The sequence below is a fragment of the Xenopus laevis genome, chromosome 2L, assembly GCF_017654675.1.
Source record: "Xenopus laevis strain J_2021 chromosome 2L, Xenopus_laevis_v10.1, whole genome shotgun sequence".
Classification (NCBI taxonomy): Eukaryota; Metazoa; Chordata; class Amphibia; order Anura; family Pipidae; genus Xenopus; species Xenopus laevis.
The window spans coordinates 119,113,995-119,139,360 of NC_054373.1; the positions used below are offsets into that span (position 1 = coordinate 119,113,995).

Sequence of the window (25,366 nt, forward strand, 5' to 3'; positions counted from 1 at the left end):
GAGCCAAAAGAGCTGTTGCCAATTAATGTTGATATTATAACATTGATGTGGGTGTATTTGCTGCCCTTTTGGAAACATAGCCAATTAAAAAAATAAAAGTAAGATTATGACATGCATTCTGTGTGTCAGTGCTTTGCCTTAGTCTCTGTTTGTGAATATAGCCATTTGGAGAGAGAAAGATACACGATAGGGACACAACCAAAAGATATCAGTGGAGGTGTGTTTTGCTACTACATGGCAGAACCGGCAGATGAATTAAGTCAATAATAGATGCCAGTTTACTTAGTAACATGTCATAATTCAAAACTCGAGCCACTAAGGTAACAATACAAAAGGAGGTGTTGGTGCAGTAATAAAAAAAAGGAAGGTGCGGTGATGGGAATGAGTAATGATAGAAAAAATATTGAGCTATACTAACGATACAAAAAAAACCCCACTATGAATTGGGACTGTTACAGGCATCAGCTATTTGTTAATGGGAAAACAGGTTTACAGATCAGTTGCTTTTATTAGTATTTTTAATTTCATTTTATGGTCACATAGCCTGGATTTTCCTTCTCCCATCCTATACAGTATTTTTTTTATTTTTAGAATTTTGAAGCAAGTACCTTTAATAAAGGGGGTTTTACACACAACTGAATTCAGTTAAATTTGTTTAATCAAATGAAAGTATATTATATTTTTCATGAATTATTGATAAAATGCTGCAAATGAGTTTGTGATACAAGCGATTAGCAGAAGGGGACGGTGAGCTGAATGATAATTATTATTTTTTTATTTTGGTAAATTGGTTAGGCAATAGTTATACAGTTGCTATAGATTAATTACAATAATGACAAGGCAGCAGTTAGAACACAGTATAGAAAACTAATGGAGAAGGCTTGAAAGAAAGATACAAATCACAAAAATGAGGATTTAATAAAAACCTCACACTCAATATGTTATTTGGTTGCTAGATCAGTAATCTAGGTCAGTAATTCACAACCAGTGGCTTGTGAACAATATGCAGACCTGCAGATGTTGTTTCCAGGGGCCCTAAAGCAGGTGCTAATTTTTAAATTCCTGGCTTGTAGGCAAGTTTTTAAGCAACAAAGATCATTTTCACTACCAAAGAGAGCCTTCTGCAAGCTCCCTGTCCACATGGTAGTACCAAAGAGCCAACCAATGCCCTTATTTGGTAACCCCCATAAGCTTTTTTTCATGCTTGTCTTGCTCCCCATCTCTTTTTACATTCGAATGTGGCTCATCTGTAAAATAAAGGTTGGGGATCCCAACTAGTATTTTCAGTTGCAGGTTTTAAGAATAGAAATACTAATAATTCAAAAGTCCACAGAACGAAGACCAACTGAAAAGTTGCCAACAACAGCCCCAATTTAGGATATACTAAAATTACATTTAAATGGTCAACTCTCCCTTTAATATTGTTCACAGCTGCCAAAACATTGTCAAATCATAAACAGCAATGTCTCAATTTTATTAGCCTTCTTCAGGGTTAAATCTGAACAATTCACAAAGAATGAAGTAGCTAAAGAAGGCTAGTAAAGCCTTCGAGATGGACCTTTAATTATTAGCAAGTTATAACCAGTGTAAGTGCAGCAGCTGTACTTTTCTACTAGGTTGCATTTGGCTTGTTGCAGTGCAGTCCCTTTTAGACTGAAAGAACACTTATTAAAATGCAGTGTAGCGAAATGTTAATGACACAGATTATAGATTGCAAAAAGATTTATTAAACACTTGTTGGGGTCTATTTTATAGTTATAAACTTTAACACAGAACAAGTAGTCTTTTTTATCCACTGCTGATTTTTTGCCTCTATTAAACACTGCAACGATATTCAATGCATTTAGCACCCTCTGGCATCTTTTCCCACAACAAGGAAAAGGTATATAATTGGCAAACTTAGTCACACTGTTTCTCCCCCCTAGTAAAATGCATTGATTATGGCTTTTGGTTTCATTGCAGAGCACAGCATTTAATAATCTACCTGCTGGATCAAGCTCACAGCATCAACACTCGGTAAGACTTTAATTTAGGTGCCTAAAGATGTTGCTTAAAAAGTCTTTTAGGGCAGAAGTGATTGTCTGCTCAGCACTATCTACTACATGCAGAGTCAAAGCACACAACTGTCGCAGATAAACTTCAAAGCCACGGTACCCAGAGAAATTTACCTCCTGTCCATCACTCGTATAAAAATGTCAATCTATTCACAAATGCAGGGGAAAAAAAGACATGACAGTTAGAATTTACCATCCTCTGTGCAGCAAACGCAGTGCAGTGATCCTGTGGCAATGGCAATAACTTTCTTCCCTTGTAGTCCTTGGACTTGACGTGGTCTCCTTACATGGTCATCAGAACCATGACCTAAACGATGATAATCTCCTTTCCCCCTGAAATTCAAAGTACACATTAGCAGTTGACACTAGAACACACTAAGAGCAACAGAAACTTTAGATTTAAAATACAAGCTAATGACATCTTTTCACAGTCATAAAAAGTCTTCTTTTGTCAATGGCTTCTAAAAACAAGTATGTCTTTCTGACAGAACCTTCTTTTTGTTTAGTGTAGTTATGTGTGACAAATAAAAATTAAGGGACCTCATATATAACCACTGAAAAGGGCCATTATAACATATTTCAATACAATAAAGAAATACAATACATTTTCTTAATTTTATGGACCAAACTTCAGCAATGCTCACCCCATTAATTGTTCTCATTATTCTGGGTACAACTGAATAGTTTCTACCAAACAATGTTACTGGCCCACTATGCTCTATAGAAACCTTCTGTACACTTAAATCCTTGAAGCTCTGCAGCTGAACATATAGTAGCATTTAAAATAGATGATTATACTAAAATTAATTCACCTCCTAAGGTTCACAGTGGTTACAAAAAGAATTACTTGTAAATAATAAACATACCATGTATACACAGCACCAGACTTTGTCAGTGCCACTGAAAACTGAGAGCCACATTCCACTTTTGTTACACCAACACCAGCAAGAGAATCAATCTGCAAAGACAAAATGGCATTTCAAAGCTCAAGGTATGTTTTATTTAGACTATAAAGAAAAGGAATTGTAAAAAGCAAATATGAATATCTCTCATGTCAAACCTCCCTACATTTAAAGGGATTTTATGGTGTAGTTTTAACTTCTAAATTACACTATTTACACAGCAAATAATTCACTCTATCATATAAAATGCATGTGCTTTCATAAAGAGCCAGTCCTGCACTATGGAAACTATTGTTTCTCCTACTCAATGTAACTGAAGGAGTCGCAGCAGGACACCAATTTTTACTAATGAGTACTGTTCTTATTTCTACCAGGGAGCTATTATTTGGTTACCTTCCCATTGTTCTGCTGCTGCTGGGGGAAAAGGATGGGGTGATATCACTCCAACTTGCAGTGCAGCAGTAAAAGAGTAACTGAAGTTTATCAGAGCACAAGTCACATGACTGGGGACACCTGGAATATGGTTAGTCCCATGTCAGTTTTCAAAATTAAATATAAAAAAATCAGTCTTTTGAAAAACAGACTTCAGTGCAGAAGTCTGCTGGAGCAGCACTGTAAACTGTGTTTTGAAAAAAAAAAACATGTTTTCCCATGACCCTTTAAGAAAATACCAAAAATTCAAATGGATTAAATAAAGAATGGTTTCTTTTAAAAATGTAATTTTGTTCCTTACCTTCAGCTGTCACATATTTCATTAAAGTACTGTGCTCCCTGTAAGCATACTGAATTAACTTCTATTACTAAGTAACCTTGGCTGCAAGCAATTTTGCACAAAAAGACATGCATTCCATCAGGAAGAAAGAATTATTTAAAGGAAAAATAGCTTTTTTTCAAATATGGGCTTATCGCCCACTTATTTTTATCTAAATGCATCATAAGGTGTAAGTCTTGCATTGATGGAAAAATGTTCTATAGCACCTGCTGGTCTATTGAGGTTGTGCTCTATAGTGGTTTATACCTGTAGGCTAAAGTAGACTATGTAAAGTAAATTTGAATTTACAAAAATATGTCTACTTTAAAAAATATGTAGATATCCTTTAAAAAGCATATACATAGAATACTATTTATACATTAACACGCTGGGTATAAAACACTAAGGGACATTTGGTGAAGGAAAAATCATTTCTGCACAGGATTCCAGAATCATTTAATTGTTTACATTAAATAGTGAACAATAATTAAGCTTCATAAAAAATGAGAACATACTTTCATGGGAACTTTGCAACCATCACTTCCGCCGCGTCCTAGTTTCCCGTAGTCACCATCTCCCCAGGACCAGACAGTATCATCATCAGTCAGACAGAGAGTCTGTGCATCACCACTGCCACAGGCAATGTCTATCACACGGTATCCTTGCAGGGCCTCCACCTGAAAATTCATTTATGCCATAGAATTGGAAATGCTTTCGAATCAAACATGCTGGGTCAAACCAACTTAAACAAAATAATACTGGGGTGGTCTCAACTCCTGGACACAATGAGTTGTATATCCATTGGGTCACAAGACAACAGCTATAGATTGTGTTTCTTATGAATAAAACCTAACCTTCTACCCCACATGTTAAAGCTGACAACCATTTTACAGAGCCACATTTGCCTGTCACAAAAATCTATAAAATAACATTAAATGACATACCAAGCTTTTGCAACAACAACTGCACTGATAAGAATAAAATGGGACATGCCTAAAATGATAGCATTTGCGAAGTTAAAGTAGTTTAATATGGATTGCACAGTGGCATTGCAGAGGCAGTCAAAGTATTAATGAAAGTATATGATCCATGGAGATGGACAGTATATACTTCTGCATTGACATAGGGCACATGGTGTTAAAAGTTTCCTTGGGGCTAAACATTGTTTGATGTAAATGTAAACCAGTGCTGTCTCAATGAAAAAGAAAATTACACTGTTAACACTGCAGATAATTCACTCTACCATATAAAATGTAATTCCTGAACCAATAAGTGTATATTTTTGTTGTAATATTGGTGTGTAGGCAGCATTCTCATGTCTCATTTTGCCTAGTCATGTGCTTTAAGAAAGAGCCAGCACTTTAGGATGGAACTGGTTTCTGAAAGGCTGTTGTTTCTCCTAATTAATGTAACTGAAGGAGTCACAGTGGTATCTAGATTTTACTAATGAGTGTTGTTCCTATATCTACTAGTGAGCTGTTGTGTTAGGGAGCTGCTATTTGGTTACCTTCCCGTTGTTCTGTTGTTAGGCTGCTGGGGAGGAAGGGAGGGGCGATAACACTCAAATTTGTAGCACAGAAGAGTGACTGAAGTTTATCAGAGTGCAAGTCACATGACTGGGGGCTCTTGTGAAATTGACAATATGTCTAGCCCCATGTCAGATTTCAAAATTAAATATAAAAAAACAGGAAATTGTTTATACATACCGTAATTTCTGTTTCCTGGTCACTCTCCATGGCAGCATTCACCGAATGGGTTAACATCCCCGTGGGCCAGCGGACAGGACCTCCCTCAATAATAAAAGGCTGCACCTCCCATAATCCATTAGTCTAGGTATAAAGCGGTCCCCCAAATCGGGGTGGGAAACTACCCGGTGAATGCTGCCATGGAGAGTGACCAGGAAACAGAAATTACGGTATGTATAAACAATTTCCTGTTTTCCCATAGTCACCCATGGCCAGCATTCACCGAATGGGAATTCCCCAAGCTAAATAATGAGGGAGGGAACGATTTGCATAACAGAAAATTTTTAATCAACAGAATGAAATACAGACTGCAATATTTTTCTCCCAAACATAGCTTCTTGGGAGGACAAAACATCCAACTTATAATGTTTCACAAACGTATTGATTGAAGACCACCTTGCTGATCTGCAGATGCTCTCCGGCGACACCCCGGCCTCTGTCGCCCAGGAACTTGCTAATGCCCTGGTAGAGTGTGCCTTCAACCCTCTGGGAACCTTCCTGCCTGCAATATTGTAGGTTTTTGCGATAGCTGCAACAATCCAAGAACTAATTGTTCTTTTAGCTGGAGCTTGACCTTTCCTTGAACCATTTGGGATTATGAACAATCTTTCTGATTTTCTCCACACCTTTGTTCTTTCCAGATAAATCTTTATGGCTCTCACTAGATCCAGAGTATGCCATAATTCTTCCCTTGATGACTTAGGATCTGGACAAAAGGATGGAAGGATTATTTCCAAATCTAAATGGAATTTTGAGACGACTTTTGGTAAAAAACCAAATGCAGGTCTTAATATCACCTTGTCTTCAAATATCACCGTATGCGGCTCTGAGGCTGCGAAGGCTGATATTTCTCCCACTCTGCAGGCTGAAGTCACGGCTACCAGCAGAACTACTTTCAGCGTCATGTTCCATAAGGAGGAGTCTTCCAATGGCTCAAATGGTGCTCCCATCAGGATTTTCAAAACAAAGGGAAGATCCCAAGGAGGAATAAAACTTTTCTTCATTGGTTTTACTCTAATAAGGGCACTAAAGAATCTTTTTACGAGAGGTTCCTCCGCCCATGCTTTACCAGTCAGGGCTGATATTGCTGACACTTGGCCTCTTAACGTACTGATTTGTAAATTCATCTCAAATCCCGAGAATAAGAAACCTACCAAAACTGCTGGAGAAGGAGACAAAGGATCTTCCTCTTTCTCTGTCACAAATTTTGCAAACTTTTCCCAGATTTTATAATATTGGGAGGAAGTACTATTTTTTCTAGACTTCATTAATAAATTGATGATTTCCTCTGGAAGAGAGAAGCTCTTCAATCTTTCCCTCTCAACCGCCAGGCCATCAAAGATAAATGATTGTGTTCCTGGAATTGGATTGCTCCCTGTGACAACCACCCCGGAAAGATCGGAATCATCATAGGTTCTTCTGTTGCCAACTTCTGGAGGAGAGGGAACCAAGGCCTCCTGGGCCAGTAGGGAATGATCGCAATTGCCTCTACCTTCTCTCTCTTTATCTTTTTCAGTATCCTCCAAATCAACGGAAAGGGAGGAAAAATGTAGATCAGACTTCCCGACCAACTTTGCCTTAGTCCGTCCACTGCACAGGACCCTTCGTAGGGGAATCTTGAGTAATACTGCTGGCATTTCTTGTTCTGAGGGGATGCCATGACATCTATCTCTGGTTGTCCCCACCTCTTTATAATGTCTTCGAATATACTTCTGTGTAAGGACCACTCCCCTGGATCCAGAACCGTCCTGCTGAGGAAGTCTGCTTTTAGATTTTCTTTCACAGGAAGGTGAACTGCTGTCAACCCTTCCAGCCAACTTCCTGCCCACTGAAAGAGTGGTTTTACTTCTTCCATCAACGACAGGCTTCTGGTGCCCCCTTGTTTCACTATATATGCCACTGCTGTTGTGTTGTCTGTCACAATCTTCACTTGTTTGTTCTTCAACAGGTGAGAAAAAGAAAAAAGAGATTTTCTTATGGCTCTTAACTCTAGAATGTTTGAGGAAATATTTCCTCCTTTCCAGGTGCCTTGCACATATCTCTCTTCTATGTGTGCTCCCCACCCCACACTTGATGCGTCGGTGGTTAATGTCACCCACTCTGGCTCCTCCAAGGGTACGCCTCTTGCAAGGTTTTTGGGATCGAACCACCAGATTAGACTTCTTTTTACCTCTCGAGGTATTTCTATATTTCTTTGCAGGTGTAGATGAGGATGTCTCACTTTCCTTAGCAGAAAATTTTGCAAGGGCCTTGTATGCCACCTTGCCCATCTGACTATTTGACAGGTTGCCGACATGGTGCCTAATACTCTTAGGCATTGATGCACTGACACGGTCTTCTGCTTTTTGAAACTTCCTAGCAGATTGATAAGTTTTTCCTGCTTTTCCACCGGAAGACTGACTAGATTTTGATCTGTCTGAAAGAGAGCTCCCAGATACTGAAGGGTTTGTTGGGGAATTAAATTGCTCTTTTGTTTGTTTATTACCCATCCATGGGCTAGTAGGAACTCTTGAACTCTTGAACCCTTGAAGTATGTCTTCCGGCTTCGGCTCTTGAGTTTGACACTACCAAGATATCGTCTAGGTAATGATATACTGCTAGACCTTCCTTCCTTAGTTCTGCTATGAGTGTTACTAGCACCTTTGTAAACACTCTTGGAGACTGGGAGAGCCCAAATGGTAGGCACCTGAACTGTACATGAATGTCCCCTACTGCAAATCTCATATACTTTCTGTGTTCTCTTGAGACTGGAATGTGGAAGTAAGCATCTTTTAAGTCTATGCTTGTCAACCAATCTTCTTTTGAGACTGCCTGTATGATGGAAGCCAGAGACTCCATTTTGAATTTTCTTGCTTGCAGAAAATTGTTTACTCTTCGCATATCCAGAACAGGTCTCAAGGTTCCTGATGCTTTCTTCACTAGAAAAAGTCTTGAGTAAAGGCCTTTGAATTTTTCCTCTAAAGGAACTGATTCTATCGCCCTTGACTCGAACATTTGGTCTAAGTACTTTTGTACGACCACTTTGCTTGTCTCTCCATCTTTGAAGGTTGACATAATGAAAAAATCTTTCCTGGGTACTGATTTGAATTCTAGAACGAATCCTGACTCTATCACCTTCTGTACCCAACCGTCTTGAATGGTTCTGGCCCAGACATGGGAGAGTTCGGCTAACCTGCCCCCTACCATGTTCTGAGCCCTGCCACCTTCATTGTTGATTGGAAGTCGAAGGGGCAGAGGAAAAACCTCCAGGTCTTCTTGCCGACCCTCTAGAACTTTGACGGCCTGATCTCCACGAAGATTGTCTGGAGTATTCCTTCCCAGGCTTGTATTGTCTGGATGTTCTAAACGTTTTATCCCTCGCTTTCCCATAACTGGGTTCATAGCGGGCTCTTTTGGTTAGGTTTTCTTGAGGAAGAAACACACTTTTGCCTCCGGATAGCTTCTTAATAATTGCATCTAGCTTTTCGCCAAACAACATTTCACCTTCAAATGGCAACTGGCATAGATTAGACTTGGAAGCAGTATCAGCTGCCCAAGCTTTCAACCATAATGCTCTCCTGGCTGCTACCGACAGGGCCATCGATCTTGCTGATAAATGCACTAGATCCAATGAAGCCTCCGACATAAATTCCGTAGCCATCTTGCAATCTGAAAGCATCTCTAAGAGCTTCGGCCTTTTCACATTGGATGAGATTGCTTCCCCCAGCTCAGACAGCCATACTTTCAATGCTCTAGATACTGACGTCAGAGCCACTGCAGGCTTACAGGCTGCCCCTGCAGCTCCAAATGCTTTCCTCAGATTGAATTCTATTTTCTTCTCCATAGGCTCTCTGAATACTGCCCCATCATCCACTGGCAGGGTCGTCTTCTTAGCCAAACGAACTATGGCCGCATCCACCTTAGGTGGAGACTCCCAAAACTTTGCCTCTTGTTCATCAAAGGGATATTTTTTATTAAATTTCCCAGCTGTTTGAGCTCTTTTTTCAGTCTTTTTCCACTCAGTATTAATAATATCTTTTATAGAGGAATGGACTGGAAAACTTGTTGCCTTCTTCCGTGAAGAGGGAAATAGCTTATCTGCTGCAGAGAGTTTTGCTGTTTCTGTCGGAAAAGTCAGGGTCTGTCTGACTGCTTTAATTAGTGGATCGATAATTGCTATGTCAAAGGTCGATTCTTCTTCCGAATCTATTTCACCCTCTTCCGATCCTATCTGTGAAAAGCCCTCAGGATCTTCAGATAAGTCTCCTTCTGATACATCAGATAAGGATTCTGCTTGTCTCGTATGTCTAGGTCTTTTCCTAGAACTTGAAACTTCCTGAAATCCTTGAATAACTGCTTGCTTTATAACCGAAGCCAAGGATTCTGCAAACAGCTGATTTTCCTGTGATACAGATGTACCAGGTTCTTGCCGTATTTCTGTTGATGCTGAAGACTTCTCTGGTGACTTGTCTTTCTTTGCATCTGAGGCAGGAAGGCTGAACAAATAATAACATTTATTAAAATCAAACCTCCTGATCCACATAAGTCATTACTCTCAATACTACCTCACCTTTTCCCTCGGGGTTGAGAGGTTTTCCCAGTCATACCAGGTTCCATTGTTGAAAACTAGGTAAAGAGAGTATAACATTTTCAGCATTAACTCAAAGAGATTATTTTGGCTGAACACAAAGCACATCACATACCTGCAACTAACTCCTTAGTGCCCAGTATACTGCTTGGCAATGGCCGCTGCAGGAAGTGTGCTATTGCTTAAGTAACGGAGGATGACACCTGCATACCTCATAACTTCTTTGCCCCGGGTACTGGAAAGCGCATTAAATCCATTGTGCTGGGAAAAAACGCTGCTTACTTTACTATTGGCGCCAATCCGTTCAAACCACATCTTTTCCCTCATCAAAGATGGCCGAACGGCCACTTCCGCCGACGTCACTTCCTTTCGGCACAGATACTGCATCTTTTACCTTACCAAAATGGCCGCCGAAAGCTTCCTTATGACCTTGTACGCGCCTTACCTTTAGCAAGATGGCCGCCGGAAGCTTCCAACGCTGAAGATGCTTTCACGCATGCTTCCCTGCTGATGCTGTACCTGGGCAAAATCGGCTCTCCTGACCCATCATCGGGAGGAATACTAGCCACCTCTGAACACTGCAGTGTTCTTTCTTCCAGAAATCCCCTGACCCGCAAGCGGGAGGAGAGATCTATAAGGTAATTATCCTTGCCATGCTAACCCCTTAACAGGGGAGCTTACAGGCTTACCTTCCTTTATTAGTATGTCCTTGCTCATGTAAGACTAAACTATCCCCTGGCCCGGACAGGACAAAAAGACTAATGGATTATGGGAGGTGCAGCCTTTTATTATTGAGGGAGGTCCTGTCCGCTGGCCCACGGGGATGTTAACCCATTCGGTGAATGCTGGCCATGGGTGACTATGGGAAATCAGCTTGCTGCCTGTATGTTATCAGCTCCTGCCCCCAAAACGTGCCGCTTTTGTGGTATGCTTATTAAGTTGGCCTTTATTTATACATACAAGCACATTTTTTACACAGTGCTTTGTACAGATTGTTCATCATTCACAACTGATACAAAACGATCAAGAGGTAAACACTGGGTCATACAGGGCCAATACACTGGTTTCTGCTACTCCTTCAGTTTTAAAAATATGGTAGCAAGGCACAATACATTCAATTATGTTGACAACCTTACAATAACCCATATTATCATGTGTTTAAGTGTATTAGTGTTTAAATTACGTGTGCTGAGTAAATGCATCTTTATACTGCAGCATCTGTAAACAATGAATAAACAAGTTTAGAATGAAGAATGGAGCTTTACCCACCAGTTTAGGCTTTAACTGATCCTCACTGTCTCCGTGACCAAGTCGCCCATAGCGTCCCTTTCCCCAGGTATACAGTTCACCAGCTGCAGTGATACATGCACTGTGTGCTCCTCCAGCAGCAATGTCAACTACTTCTGTTCCTCGTAAGGACTCAATAACACGAGGGCGATCACAAGGACTAAAATAGTTACAAACAATATAAAAGGTTATATCGCTCTAAAGATACTTCCATGAGTAAACATTGCACATTTATTCTAGTCTCATCCAATCACAATACTGTAATAATGCATTGTATTATTCACCTTCTGTTTCCATGGCCTAATTTTCCATCTTCAGCCTCCCCCCAGGAATAGACCTCTCCTTCAGATGACAGAGCCAAGCAATGCTTTCCACCAGAGTTCACGGCTACCTTCTTGATAAACACATGCTGGATTGACTCCAGAAGAGTGGGTGTAGACACAGATTCGGTCCCACCAATCCCCAGCCTTCCACCAGCTCCATATCCTGTTGCATATAGCTGGGAAATAGAAGTATAAGTAGGGTTGCCACCTTTTCTGGAAAAAAATACCGGCCTTCCCATATATTTATCTTTTTCCCTATTAATAACTATAAGAGAACAAAATGATCCATGTGTTTGCGGGCCATTTAGGAATAACAATATTTATGGGTAAACGAAAATATCCTACATATGACACTTCATTTATATTTTTATTAAAGTACAAACTTCAGTGCTTTACAGGACAAATCAAAAGTGTTATCAACTGAAATTTCAATAATTGCTAGAAATTTAAGCACACTTGATGAAACCATATACTACCTCATTAAACTATTTAATGAAGGAACTATTAATGAAACAATGTAACGTATCTTCTCAAATATGTTTCAATTGAGTTTCAGTCAAGGGGTTGTTGAAGCCTATGTACCAAGATGTCATATAAAACAATTGTGCCTGTAATGGGTTTGATATGTAAAAGAGTTATTACCATAACTCAGGATTAGGGACATGTTATACAGTGTTTCAGAAGGCGCGAAGCTAGGAGTATTTGTGCGTCTTAATTTACAGGGGAACAATCAGAAAATCAAAAACTCTATATCATTTTTATCTAACTAAAATGAGAAATATTTTCCTACTTGAAAGATAATTGAATGCACACTAAGAAATTTGCATAAAAGGGGTTAAAAATTAAGAAAGATGTAAAAATGGTAAAAACATAGCATGCTTGCTTAACAGCCAGAACAAGCAGATATCTAGACAATAGTTAGCAAAGACTTACAAAAACACCAACACCACGTGACCATGCTGGCAACGAATGTAAAATGAATGTTCCCCTAAGCACACTAATCTTACATTTTTATGTAGCCATTTCTGTTCCAGAAATAAATATCTATTGTTTAAATTTACACTGAATCACTATAAGAACTGAGACTAAAAAGGTGAGTGATCAATCAAGAAACAGATACAATTTCTGCATATATCAGAGCAGAAAGCTGAAATAAACCTCAAGTTTTTATTACTTACATGTACGTTACTAAACTATCTCTCTTTATTTAATCATTTTACAAAATACAAAAAGTAAAATGAATGCCATTACAACAGTAACACAATAAAACATACATTTAAATAATTTCCAACAATAATGACAATAAGGCATATAGTAACTAAACTATATAAATCTGCAAAAGTGCTACGAGTAAATTAACATGCTTTGTTTAGTTACCTTTCCGTCAGCTGTTACAGCAAATAGTGTTTGCTCTCCCCCAATTAACTGCACTGGTCTGAGGGTTGCAAGTGCCTCACAAGGTGTTGGAACTTTAACTTTTGCACCTTCAATGCCACCAAGCTGCCCTCTGTGGTTGTGACCCCACCCATAAATGGTTCCACTTCCTCCAGCTGACAGAGTCCAATCATCAGGCCGTCTAATAGAAATTATAATGTATTAAACAATTAATTCTTAAAATGGGAAGATAAAAACTTTGTTAGTTTACAAATCAATGTAAAACATTACTAACCTGTTCATCCACTGGACAAGTTGCTCATCTTGCTCTTTTTTGAATGTGTCATGGCTCTCATGACCAGCATTCATATTTTCATTATCTGCCATCAATTCCCGTATTTTCTTGGCCACCTTTTATACAAGATTAAAGAGTATGGTTATAAATGTCAAAATCGGCAAACGTAATTGCCTAAAAGTTCCTTAAAATATTGGTACCTCATCTAGAAACTGGCGAGGTAGAGGTGTTCTCTTGTCTAGTGCAACAGCCACTCTGGAAGCCATACAGTATCTCCTGAACCAAGCCCATTTGTGGGTCTCAGCACAACACGGAAGGGTATCCAATTCAAGGTCACAAGCTAAGGCTACCAGCACCTTAAATATAATATTTTTAAAAAATGCATTAAATCTTTCAAGTATTAATAAAAAGCAGATTCCTTTTATATTTTACGTTACTATCTTAACAGATTAGATCAAATAAATTGGGCTCCCTGAAACTAATTGGTTCATATGAAAAAAATACCTTAAAGAAAGGACTGTGAAGTAACTGCTTTCCTCCTCTTACAACTGGATCTTCATATTCAAATTGTCTCTGCAATGCTTCAGGAAGGCCTTTGACCAAGGCAGCTAAAGCACTGCCAGTAAAGCTCTGGAACAAAAACACAAACAAGTTTGCAAAAATTGTCTGGGGGAAAATATGTATAAGATCAAGGATGTGTGTATTTGCTAAAGAGAAGTAACTTGAATATTCTGGCCAGTGGGCAGTAATGGAAAAAAAGTAAAAATGCTTAATTTCAATGTGTTGAACACATAATAAAGCAAGAATTTATGAAGACAAAACATGCAGCATGTAACCAAACCACTCAATGTATGCATACCAATGCATGCAAATGATTAAACATAACTTCATTATACAAGATATCTTCTTCATGTCACTAGCTTATACACTTGTTATTCTATTGTAGTCATGTTATAAGCAAAAAATAATACCATCCTTATGCATCCAGTACTTATTTCTCTTCCCTTCCTTCTTTCTCTTTCCTTCTTTTTTTATGACCATAAGGTTGAAAGCCAATACCCTTAGTTTGACTTAGCTGTTCACCACTAAATGTTATTTATATTAGAAGCTCCCAATGAGTTGCAGTGACACCAGGTCATCAATCCTAGAAATATTGAATGTTTTTATATTTCATTGCAGAGGGTACTTAATTTCTTAGAATACAAGGAGCGCATATAGGGGCATGTTTTCACTCTATGATAAATTATGCAGCACTCAGTTAATTTCTATGGTATTTTAACAGGCATATTTATAAAGGCATGAAAGAGAGATTTCATCCTTTGGCAAATATGCCTTTCAAAATCCCATAAAAATGAATACAGTGTGTTAGAATTTTACTTTGCGAGTTCTAGTTTCACTCTTTTATAAGTATGCTCAAGTGAGAAATGATATGCCATTTATTGTTTATTATGAACATAGTTGTGCTAATGTATATTATAACTATTTAAATGGCTATTTCCATAATACACATTTATGCATTAAAAGTATTTTAAACTATGCCTTTGCTATATCTTTGCTTGCTTTGGCTTCAACCTTGGGAAAGCATTAAAGGAGAATTTGCAATAGTTAATTCTGGCTAAATGTATATTTCACAGCATATGCGTCCTCTTCTATTTTACAACATTAAAGACTGCTCTCACCATTGCTCGTGTTTCAGTTTCTCCATCTCCAAGTAGCCTATTAATGTTGATTGATTGTCCAAACTCTGTTGTCAAAAGTTTCCGCAACCTCTGAAGAGCCCACATTCTGTGACCAGCAGCTGAAGTGTACATTTTAAAATACTAGATCAGCACCATTCATTTATACATATAACAGCTCAGATATGAACGTTTCTTTGCAAAGAAAATGTAGTTTGTCCCTGCTACGTTACAATGACCAAAAGTTAAAAGTTAAAGGGATTTATCTGGTGTAAAAATAAAATACAAATAGAAATGCAAATAGTTCAGTCTACCATACAAACTATTACTGCACCAACAAATGTATTTTTTTTAGTTTAAATATTGTTGTGTAGGTAGCCATCTCAGGTCATTTTGCCTGATCCTGTGCTTTCAGAAAGAGAGTCAGCACTTCATGATGGAACTGCTTTCAGCTAAACTATTGTTTTTACAGCTCAATGTAATTGAAGGAGTCATAGTATGACTTGGATTTTTACTATTGAGTGCTATTCTCATATCTACCAAAGAGCTGTTATCTTGTGTCATTGAGCTGTTGTCTGGTTACATTCCCATTGTTCTTCTTATAGACTGTTGGGGGAAAGGGAGGGGGATGATGTCACGCCAACTTACAGCGCAGCAATAAAGAGTGACAGAGCACAAGTCACATGACTGAGGGCACCTGGGAAACTGACATGTTTAGCCCCATGTTAGATTTCAAAATTAAATATAAAAATAATATGTTTACAGATTTCAGTGTAGAATTTTTCTGCTGCAGCAGAACTATTAACTGAATTATTTTTTTTAAAAAAATGTATTCCCAAGACCTAATCCTTTTAATCATTTACTCTGAAAAATAAAAACGCAGCACACTTACCCAGAGCACTTAGCTGAGCACAAGCTGCAAGGGAAGCAGCCAGGCGGGGAACAATACTTCTGTTGGAGGCAAAATTTAATCTAAAATCTAGTAGACAGGTGACCAGATCCATGGATGGACAAGAAAGAATACACCGATCAGAGAGAAGATCTTTAGGTCCTAAAAGATTATAATAAAGGAAAAAAGATGTGTTTCCCAAAAAAAACAATAAAAAATAGTTTAAAAAAATACGAAATCATTTTATTAGGACATGAAAGACTAAAGGCCTGACGCATTTCGTGTCTGTTGGTACACTTACTCATAGGCCGAAAGATTATTTGTAACATTCTTCAGGGTTCATTGGAAAAAGGTAGACTTTGTAAATACATATGATAACAAGAGATTCCTTATTGAAAAAAGCTATCATTCAAATTATCACAGTTTACCTGCAGCTGGCATTATTGGGTAAACAGTGAATCTCCAGCCCCATCCATTAACAGATCCATCACTAATGAATTTCCATTTTAGTTCATCCCCCGGAATCCGCAGTTCACTAGACCAGTCTGACCACTCTCGACCTGTAATTAACAGTGAAATACATACAGTAGTTAATTACAAGCATCTCACAATATTTTACAATTTATTTTAAAATTAAATTAAATCATAATTTAGTCATTAAAAACTTGTTAGATGTTCTAAAGTTCCTCGCTTTGGTGATTTAACCAGTGTCACATAAAAATTGTTTTAGAAGAAAAACATGGAAGGAAAATGTGGATATAAGCAAAAGGCTTATCAACAACCAGTAACAAACATTTTTTTTATGCAATGGAAGGTATTAATGGAAAATACTACTTTATTTTGCCATACTTACACTTAAATTTCCTCACTAACCTAAACTGTACATTTAATACAAATTACTTAAAAGCATTCCTTTTTTAATAAAATAAAACCTAATCATACCTCCACGTAACTGCTGCTTCCATGTAGCAACTACTCGTTTGGTTAGCATGTCAATTTATAAATAAGGCAAGAGAACTACATCTTATTATCAGCTGAGGAATACTTTTATTGCGCCAAGAAAAATGCTATTAACTGCAAGGTCTATTAACTTTTGCAATTCTTCAGAAGCAATATGCTAGTGTCAGATCACAGCAGTCCTCTTAGAAAGAGTTCTGAAATCAAAATGCAGTGGGTTGAATTTACTTCTGAGTGACTGTTTTCTAGCTTTCAGCTTTTAATATCATAAGCACAGGTTACCATCCATCTCAGGGCCAGATTGGTCTAAGATAGCAAAGGTAACCACAACCCATTCCAGCGTGATTAGAAGACAAAAAAATTTTTTCATACATGAATAAATATATGCTTTGTAACGTTTTTTCTTTTAATATGGACAAAAATAACTTTCAAGGAGATTTTGGGGCAAAAAAGAGCAGTCCTTCCATGTTAAGTTTGCAGCTATAAAATATACTGTATGCCTTCCTATTATTGTATAATTTCTATAGCATGGAGTCCTTTAGGGACAGGTGATGAATAATCAGCTGTATTTTAGTACCAAATAGGCCACACAGAGTTTGTTCCTTTTTTATAAAAGGTAAATGATAAATTGTCCAACAACTTTTTGCTGTTTCTGGTGTGAGGGTGTGAGTAATGCATATATAGAAAAATAAAATTATAAAAAAAAATAAACATAAAATAACCACAAGACAAGTATGTATCTTGCCACATGAGTACAAAATGACAAAATGGCATTAGTTGAATCGTTCTGTATGTACTGAATAAGAACAGCATGCATATAAACCTATAATTTTAGTGCAGGTCTGCTGAAATGCTAATCTAGGCTTTCATTGTGATTATAGAGCTTATATTGTATATCAGATGCAAAAGCTCAAACACAGGTCAGCTTATCATGATTATGCTACTAGCGCATTCCGCAAATGTACAAATATTAGACAAGCAAATTAAAGAGGTGCTAGTTTATTTTTCATCTCTGCTCATCACCTGATCGGACAGAAACTATCCTGTTGGCCCCATCCATTATGGTGAGTGGGTCATGACGCCGCTCTGTAGAACACTGGCGGTCAAATTCTACTCTAAGGCCCTCAGCACCTAAACAGCCATAAAGAGAGTTATTATACGCACACGATTCAACAGTAACAACTTGTATGCATGAGGAGTTCAAAATAGATCCCTTCTGGCATACAGACCATCTTGAACAAAACGTTGTATTGGACTAAAACATGAAAATACATAAGGGAGTACAACAAAGAAAACAAATCCAGCTTATATACATTAATTACAATAATATATTGAAAAGTAACATGAACCTACCATTTTTGTAATGCAACTGCATACATAATTTTTAATATGCTGGTGGTGTTCATGCAAAAGTATGAATGTATATTTGTATTTATTTCAGGCAAAAGAATTGTAATGATATTCAGTGCATTCTCCTAAAGCAAAATTGCCTGCTAGTAATCAAGTTAGTCAGGTTAGTATAGTAGAAATGATATCACTTAACCATAATTCCCAGAATCTAATACTCAGCAGTGAATGGGACTGTGGAGAGAGAGAGATGCAGACAGACACGAGACATCCTGAACAACATTTTTACCAACCTGGTATTTTCACAGTGCCACTAGTTGAAGTATCATCAGTATAAGGGTGGCTACTTTCTACCACAACTGGTTGTGAAGAGAGACGTCCACTCTGAGAGTCTGTGGCTACATCTTCCAGTTCTGTGACACACAGCTCAAAAAGCATGTCAGCAACCTGAAATAATAGCACCACAAAAGGGCTCTCAATGCAAAGCTGTTAAAAAACAAACAGTAATTCCACTGGGGCTCCAGACTGATGCTCTCCAAATTGTACCATGTGAAAAGCTGGTTTTCTGCAGGTCCAAGGGGTTTGTAAAACATTTTTTACAGAAACAATATCATATGGATTTCTTTTGAAAGATAAAGATCTATGAAAACCCATCAGCTGGTCACATGCAGCCCCTGGTTCTTTATTAAAGGGATAGTCCCCCTTCTAAAAACCTGTTTTCAAATGGTAAACCATTTAAGATTAAACTAATGTTTCTCACGATGGCGCACACACTACAAATGGTTGTTGTTGAAGTGGTGCATAGCAGATATTCTTCAAACCATAACAGTTGAATGTAATAAAGCTCAAGCAGTATGTTCAATAAGGCTAGAGTATAAAATTGCATCAACTAATACATCAGATTTTAACAGGTTTATAGAGTCAGCATCCCCCCTTACTGAACTGCTTCTGAAATTTTACATTTTAAGAAAAATGGTCATTATTTCTGGTGTACAACTTGAAAACATTGAAGTGTCTGATAGTTGGATTACTCACCAGAAATAATTTTCCACCAGGTGGGGAAAAGTTAAAAATTCACCTCAGAGCCTGCCCCAACCTCACCAACATGTTCTAGAATACTTTTTTTAGAAGCTGGTAGCACATGCTTCCGCAAATATGGCACATGGCAAATTTACAGATCACCGTCCTTTGGCATCTGTAAAATGTTTTCTATTACAGTGGGCTAGATCAGGGTATGTTTTATAATATAATAATATATATCAATATTTTTTTCTCCAATACATTGTTCCTCATCTTGAGAGGAAATCATGATGGCAGTGACTTGACACCTCCCTCATCGTGTTCCTTGTTGAAGAGGTGGATTCTGGGACTTGAAGTCCCTCTGCTTTCCAGAGAATTTGTGCACCCCCCCCTTCATGGAAAGCTGAGGAACGTCAAGTCCCATTATCCATCTCTTCAACATAGAACAAGGTGAGGGTTGAATGATTCATGCCAGCCGAATGGTGGGGTGAGGAAGTCAGATGCACACCACTTATATTTCATCTGAGAAATCAGGTACATCCGTATAAAAAAAGTTTTAACAAGTGACAGGTCAGATAGTGATTATGAATCTTTTTTTCCCATAAGGCCAACTGAGCTTATGTCAAAAATCTGTTCAAATTTTAGAACATAATCTCTCAGAGATAAACACCACACTACTTTCAAGTTTTTTTGCTTGAGGGGGAGAAACCATTGTCTATAGCTCCCTAAAGCGTATTTGCTGCATACCGTCCTTGATTGCACCCATAGGGTTTTTAAAGAGAGTGCCTAGGAGAACAGATATTAATCTTTATTTCTGATCACAGAAGTCTCCATTCAAACACATAATGCTGCAGATATGTTTCAGGCAGTATGTTTTATAAAGTGACAACATTTCACTTCAGTAACAATGCATGTATCTAACATTTATTTTCCACTTTCTAAAATGTCAACACTATAAAGTATAATCTAAAGAATGCATTTTTTTTTTTTAAACACTGGTCACAAAAGCTAGGTACTAATTAAGTGGTAATTGTCATGAATATCATCAATAAACAAGCACAAGACAAATCTTATATGCTTCTGTCACTAATATTTTATATTAATATTATATTATTTTATTCTACTATCCATGCAATCAGACCATGATACTGACCTGTGGATAGGCTGTGCCCATGCCAGAGAGTACAGCTGACAGCACTTCCTTTCCCTTCTCACCAGCCCTATTGGAAACAGCCAACTTTAAAAGGTCAACCATGACTCTTGTGTCATCTGGGACAAGCAAACTTGTGAATTCATCCAGGCACTGGGGTTCAGGACCAGTAACCTTGTTTTGGCTTTCCACATCCTGTACAGAGGAGGAGTAATAATTCATAAGTGTAGAAAAAAAAGACAACTCTTAACTGCATACATGTTTCTGCAAAATAAAGCAGAAACAAACCTACCTCTTTTGTTTTAGTCATTGTCTCTGCAATGATACTAGCTGCTCCAGGATCATCTGTAACTGGAATGAATGGCCTGGATGAGGCTGCAGATGCAGAGGGAGTTACAGCAGTAGGGGTAACTGCATCTTCTGAAGAAGTCACCTGTTCAAAATGCAATAATGATATTGGTGGGGTAGGAACAAAGTAATCTAGCAGTAATTCCTTGCCTCCAAACAATTTATAGTCTCAGTTACAGATATTGCACTGTAGCAACTTCCACTTCACAATGATAGAACATATGGTATCATTTTATGCTGAGCCTCTTTCCTTTATGACTGATATTGCTCAGAGCAATTCAAAACAGTGCATCTTTACAGCAAATTTGAAATGATTTAAAAACAAATTATTTTTGCAATATTTAGAGGAGAATGCACGTTTTACTTGGCCCAATGACCTGAGCCTAACTAAAAAACTTCAGGTAAGAAAAATCATTAAAATTTTTGCACAGCATTTCTCCTACTTTGCCCAAGATATAGTACTCATGTTTTAAAGAAGTGTTACTGTGTATTCCATACCTCTCCTCTCCTGTCTTGCCATGGGCTTGGACTTAATCGGTCTTCCAGGTCCATTGCCAGCACTAGATCATCTCCATTAATAGGACTAGATGTTCCAGACATGTCTGATGGAGGGGCAGTAGATAAAGATGGACACTCCATTGGTGCAATCATACTGGCTGGCATTAGAGCTCCAACTACAGCATCCCTACAAAATAAATGGAGACACGGGAAAACTATAGGACAAAGCTCCTTTTACGGCCTTAAAATATGCTTAAGGTGTCACATTCAGAAGCAAACAGGAAAGATTAGAAAATAAATAGATAAAATATTCTCTTGAAGCCACAGATATGGGAATATAGCTACAGACCGTGTTGTATGGTAAATATCTGGCAGTTTATCATGTATTTCTTACCTGGCGTACATTATCTGTAATGCAGTCAGTATGTGTGAGAGTGCTTGCTGTTTGGCAAGGCTGCCATCGATAGACAAAAGAATCTTTGCAAGGGAAGGCCGATGAGGTTTTAAGCTACTGACCCCACTGATTTTATTGCTGGAATTGGGAGAAGTCTCTGAATCTGAAGGTACGCCTTAAAGAGACAGGGAATATGTAAATACTTTTGATCGTTATGGGAAAAAAAAAAATCAAAACAAGTATTTAAGAACACCGATTCAGCTTAAAATTAGGACAAATGTACGACACATGTTAATATCAGCACTAATAAAGAATGACCTAAATAACAAACAAAAAGAAATACCCAAGATACGTCGGGTTATTTATTATCACTTTATATTATATATTTAAGTGATATTAATAATTAACCCAACATATCTTCAATTGCTTTGCCTCCAATTGGAGGAGTACCTTAAAGGGGGCTTGAGGCAGAAGATATGGTAATTGGCGGCTTTCAGAAATAGTTAATTGTGTTGTTGTTTTTTTAATTGTGTTGTTGTTTTTTTATTGTGGTTTTTTTTAAATAACACAAATAAATGAAAAAGGATGCTCAAAAGAATGAAAAAGGTTTTTGTTTTTTTTGCATAGTAAAATGAATTTAAAGTTATTAGTAGATGAAAATACAACAAAAAGCAGTTTGACTATCCTTTGCGATTGTCTTCACTGTGTGCCTTGCTAAAGAAACAATCTAGCAAATATCAATAAACCTTGCACACTTATTTTATTCAATTTACATAGAAAGAAATGAATTCTGGGAATCTGAGTCTTGGCTGGAGTGGAGTTGACTACTATACCAATAAAATGTCTCAGAGGTGTGAGTAGCCAGTAGATAACAGGCACAAAAGTTACAGCAGTTTTGTGGGAGTCTTCATACCAAGGTAAGAGGCTCCAAGGGCATCTCTTGCTGTTTGAAAGAGGACTGGCTCATGAACAGATGGTGTTGCCACATCCACAGTAGTCCAGGCCACACTGTGTGATGACCCACAAGCGACACGTGTAATTTTCTGTCCTTCCAAACCATGGACAAGGGTAGGCTTCCTGTTGACAGTAGTAGTTCCATTGCCTTGTTGCCCATGATCATTATCACCCCATGCATAAACCTATAATTGCAAAATTGCCATACTTTCAGCATTGTCACAAAGGCATGAGCACAGCACAAATCAAAGCATGTTTAGGGCGGGGTTCCAGGTACAAAATAATGTAAAATGTGAAAAAGGTCTCTTGTTTTCTCTGCAACTCTTAGATTTCTTGTCTAGATTTCCTCATTTCCTCTATAGTATATTGAAGTAATACCAGTTTTGTATGTTAAAGGTCTTGTTCGAAACCTACTCTCCCCAATGGAACTAAAAGATCAATTTCCATTTATAGATCCACACATATTTCTTAGCATGCAAATATTACATTTGGCAAGAAATACGATACACAAAATAAAAGACACAGCAGATAATACGATAGACAACTTTTGGAAAGAGAAAACCACAATACGTTCAACTGCACAAATATACCATATGCTACGAACAAATATAGACATAAACACAGAAAAACCCCTCTACCTCAAATGGGCAACACTCACACCAGAAATTCCTCTCAATGAAATCTTAAAATCTCATATATGCACTCAGCTATTACCAAGCAGCAGATATCAAGAAATGGCATTACAACTTCTTCATAATTCTTATCTAACACCTGTGTTTAACCTTCTTTCCTGCTTCTATTTTCTCTAATTTCCTCATTAAATGCATGTTTTTTGACATTAATGCTCAATATGCATCAATAACTGGACATATAAACTGTCCAAAGACTGTATAACATGCTGTGAAAACTAATAAAAACAATTTAAAAATTTTGTTTGAGTATTATCACATGCAAGCTACCTATGTCTACAGATTTCCCCTTATGTGCTTTGCAACTAATCAATTCAAAAAATCGATACAGACAAAATAATTAAGATGGTATTTAACAAACATTCAAATAAACAAGCACAAATTACCTTTGTGCACTTAATCTAAAAATGGAGACCCTAACGAAGAACATGCCTAGTTCTTTTAATCCTGAAGAATGCAAAGAATAATGCAGTTTCAGCTTGAAATCAATTTCTACAGCAGTGTAATTCCTTCCCTTACTTAGATTGTACAAACTAATGAAAAAAGATAATTTACCTGCCCAGCATCGGTTACAGCAAGACAATGGAGAGCTCCAACTGCCACATGAACTATCTTCTTTCCTCTGAGCCCTTCAACCACTTGTGGCTTCCTCACATGGACATCTGTCCCATGGCCAAGACGAAAATAATCACCTTTCCCCCTAAAATGATATAGATTAGTTTACATATAATGCTGAACTACATATTTGATATTATTTTATGTTTAGGGGTACATACAATATTTCCATTTCTATTTAAATTTCTGAAGTTTGCTGTTTAATAATTCTTACCACAAAGCATATTAGCAGTCTCTAAGGACAATAGCACAATGTGTCACTTTTACGTAATCTGCATTACCTGTGGACAAGGTATCTTCAGAAAATACCTCTTGTGGCAAAAAAAAAAAAAAAAAGTCTTCACCTGAATTTTTGCATCAATTGCATAATTATGCTAGCATCATACAGTGATACAAATGTTAATCAAGAAATATTTTTTATGGAGATTTGTTACCCGCAGTAGTGCAAACCACAGAAGACTAATTTCCTTGTAACCCACTGCCATAAAGGTATGGGCCATCCAAAGTGTTGAACTGGATTTTTCCAGCTGGGCCCTTTGCCCTTTTTGGAGTACAGAGCATTAACTCTTTCCTACCTTTTCCAGGTTCTGCTCCCTTTTCAGTTATTCTCAGCAGTGATAAAGACAGGAACGAGTTAATTTAGAGCTCTGGTGATTGGGTCAGGGAAAATACAGAAGTCACATTTATTACTGCAGATAAGCAGGAGAATTCAGAGAGGCTGTTAATTATATAGAGCTGGCAATGTAAGTTGGAGAACAAGCACTAATAGATTACCCAAAGCAACCATATAGTATGAACTATAAACAGTGGGGGATAGAGAAGATACAGACAGGCTGCCAGTGGTGTAACTTTGCCTCCGCAATCCCCCCCCCCCCTCAGACTGCTATCCTCTGAAATGTTTCTGTATCCACTGCAGCGCTCTGTTTCATACACAGCTTGTACTAGCAATAATGCAGCAAACAGAAGAGAAAAGATGCCCATACAGAATTAGTTCTTAAAGGGGTTGGTTTCAGATAGTTTACCAAAAATAAAGACTTTTTTCAATGACTTCCTATTTTCTATTTGTGACCATTATTCTAATATTGAAGTGTAAAGTGTCATATTTCACCTTCTAAAGCAGCTGTGGGAGGGGGGTCGCCGACCTTGTAAACTGTTCTAAATTGATACATTTAGTTGATACCTTTCTTATCTTTGTCACTGCTGAGAGAATCCCTGAATTTCATTAAAAGGAGCTGTTAGAATTGATACAATAGTTGCTTATACTCCAGAGATGCTACTGAAAAATGAAAAAATCAACTAAATGTTGCAAAATTGTAACAGATTAGAGTCTACATCTGAATTACTGAGCTGATAAGACACCAAAGATAGGAACACTAAAATTAGATTTTGAAAAAACGATAAATAAAAAATGGAAGGTAACTGAAAAAAAAGTATTTCTGGGGAACAATCTGAAAATTGAACTGAAAAAATTGTTTGGAAGGCGAACAACCACTTTATGGATGCTGCCACGCTATTTACTGTGATATCGATA

At 37.7% G+C, this 25,366-nt stretch overlaps 1 protein-coding gene across 4 annotated transcripts in view; it reads right to left on the minus strand.

Annotated features, from left to right (window-relative positions):
- herc2.L (HECT and RLD domain containing E3 ubiquitin protein ligase 2 L homeolog) overlaps positions 1–25,366 on the minus strand; it is a 133,602-nt gene that overhangs the window by 13,159 nt on the left and 95,077 nt on the right. For 3 of the 4 annotated variants that reach the window (XM_018247131.2, XM_018247130.2, XM_018247129.2), the window contains exons 64-83: positions 23,776–23,920; positions 22,491–22,716; positions 21,578–21,752; positions 21,184–21,370; positions 20,630–20,770; positions 20,341–20,532; positions 18,461–18,614; positions 17,844–17,951; positions 16,292–16,423; positions 15,867–16,025; positions 14,978–15,096; positions 13,803–13,928; positions 13,499–13,654; positions 13,299–13,414; positions 13,007–13,205; positions 11,591–11,805; positions 11,289–11,466; positions 4,223–4,384; positions 2,921–3,012; positions 2,248–2,387 (exon numbers count right to left, since the gene is read on the minus strand). In XM_018247131.2, the coding sequence (XP_018102620.1) occupies positions 2,248–2,387; positions 2,921–3,012; positions 4,223–4,384; positions 11,289–11,466; positions 11,591–11,805; positions 13,007–13,205; positions 13,299–13,414; positions 13,499–13,654; positions 13,803–13,928; positions 14,978–15,096; positions 15,867–16,025; positions 16,292–16,423; positions 17,844–17,951; positions 18,461–18,614; positions 20,341–20,532; positions 20,630–20,770; positions 21,184–21,370; positions 21,578–21,752; positions 22,491–22,716; positions 23,776–23,920 (3,122 nt within the window). The remainder of the gene's footprint in view (positions 1–2,247; positions 2,388–2,920; positions 3,013–4,222; positions 4,385–11,288; positions 11,467–11,590; positions 11,806–13,006; positions 13,206–13,298; positions 13,415–13,498; positions 13,655–13,802; positions 13,929–14,977; positions 15,097–15,866; positions 16,026–16,291; positions 16,424–17,843; positions 17,952–18,460; positions 18,615–20,340; positions 20,533–20,629; positions 20,771–21,183; positions 21,371–21,577; positions 21,753–22,490; positions 22,717–23,775; positions 23,921–25,366) is intronic. The other variant, XM_018247132.2, reaches the window with a different exon arrangement.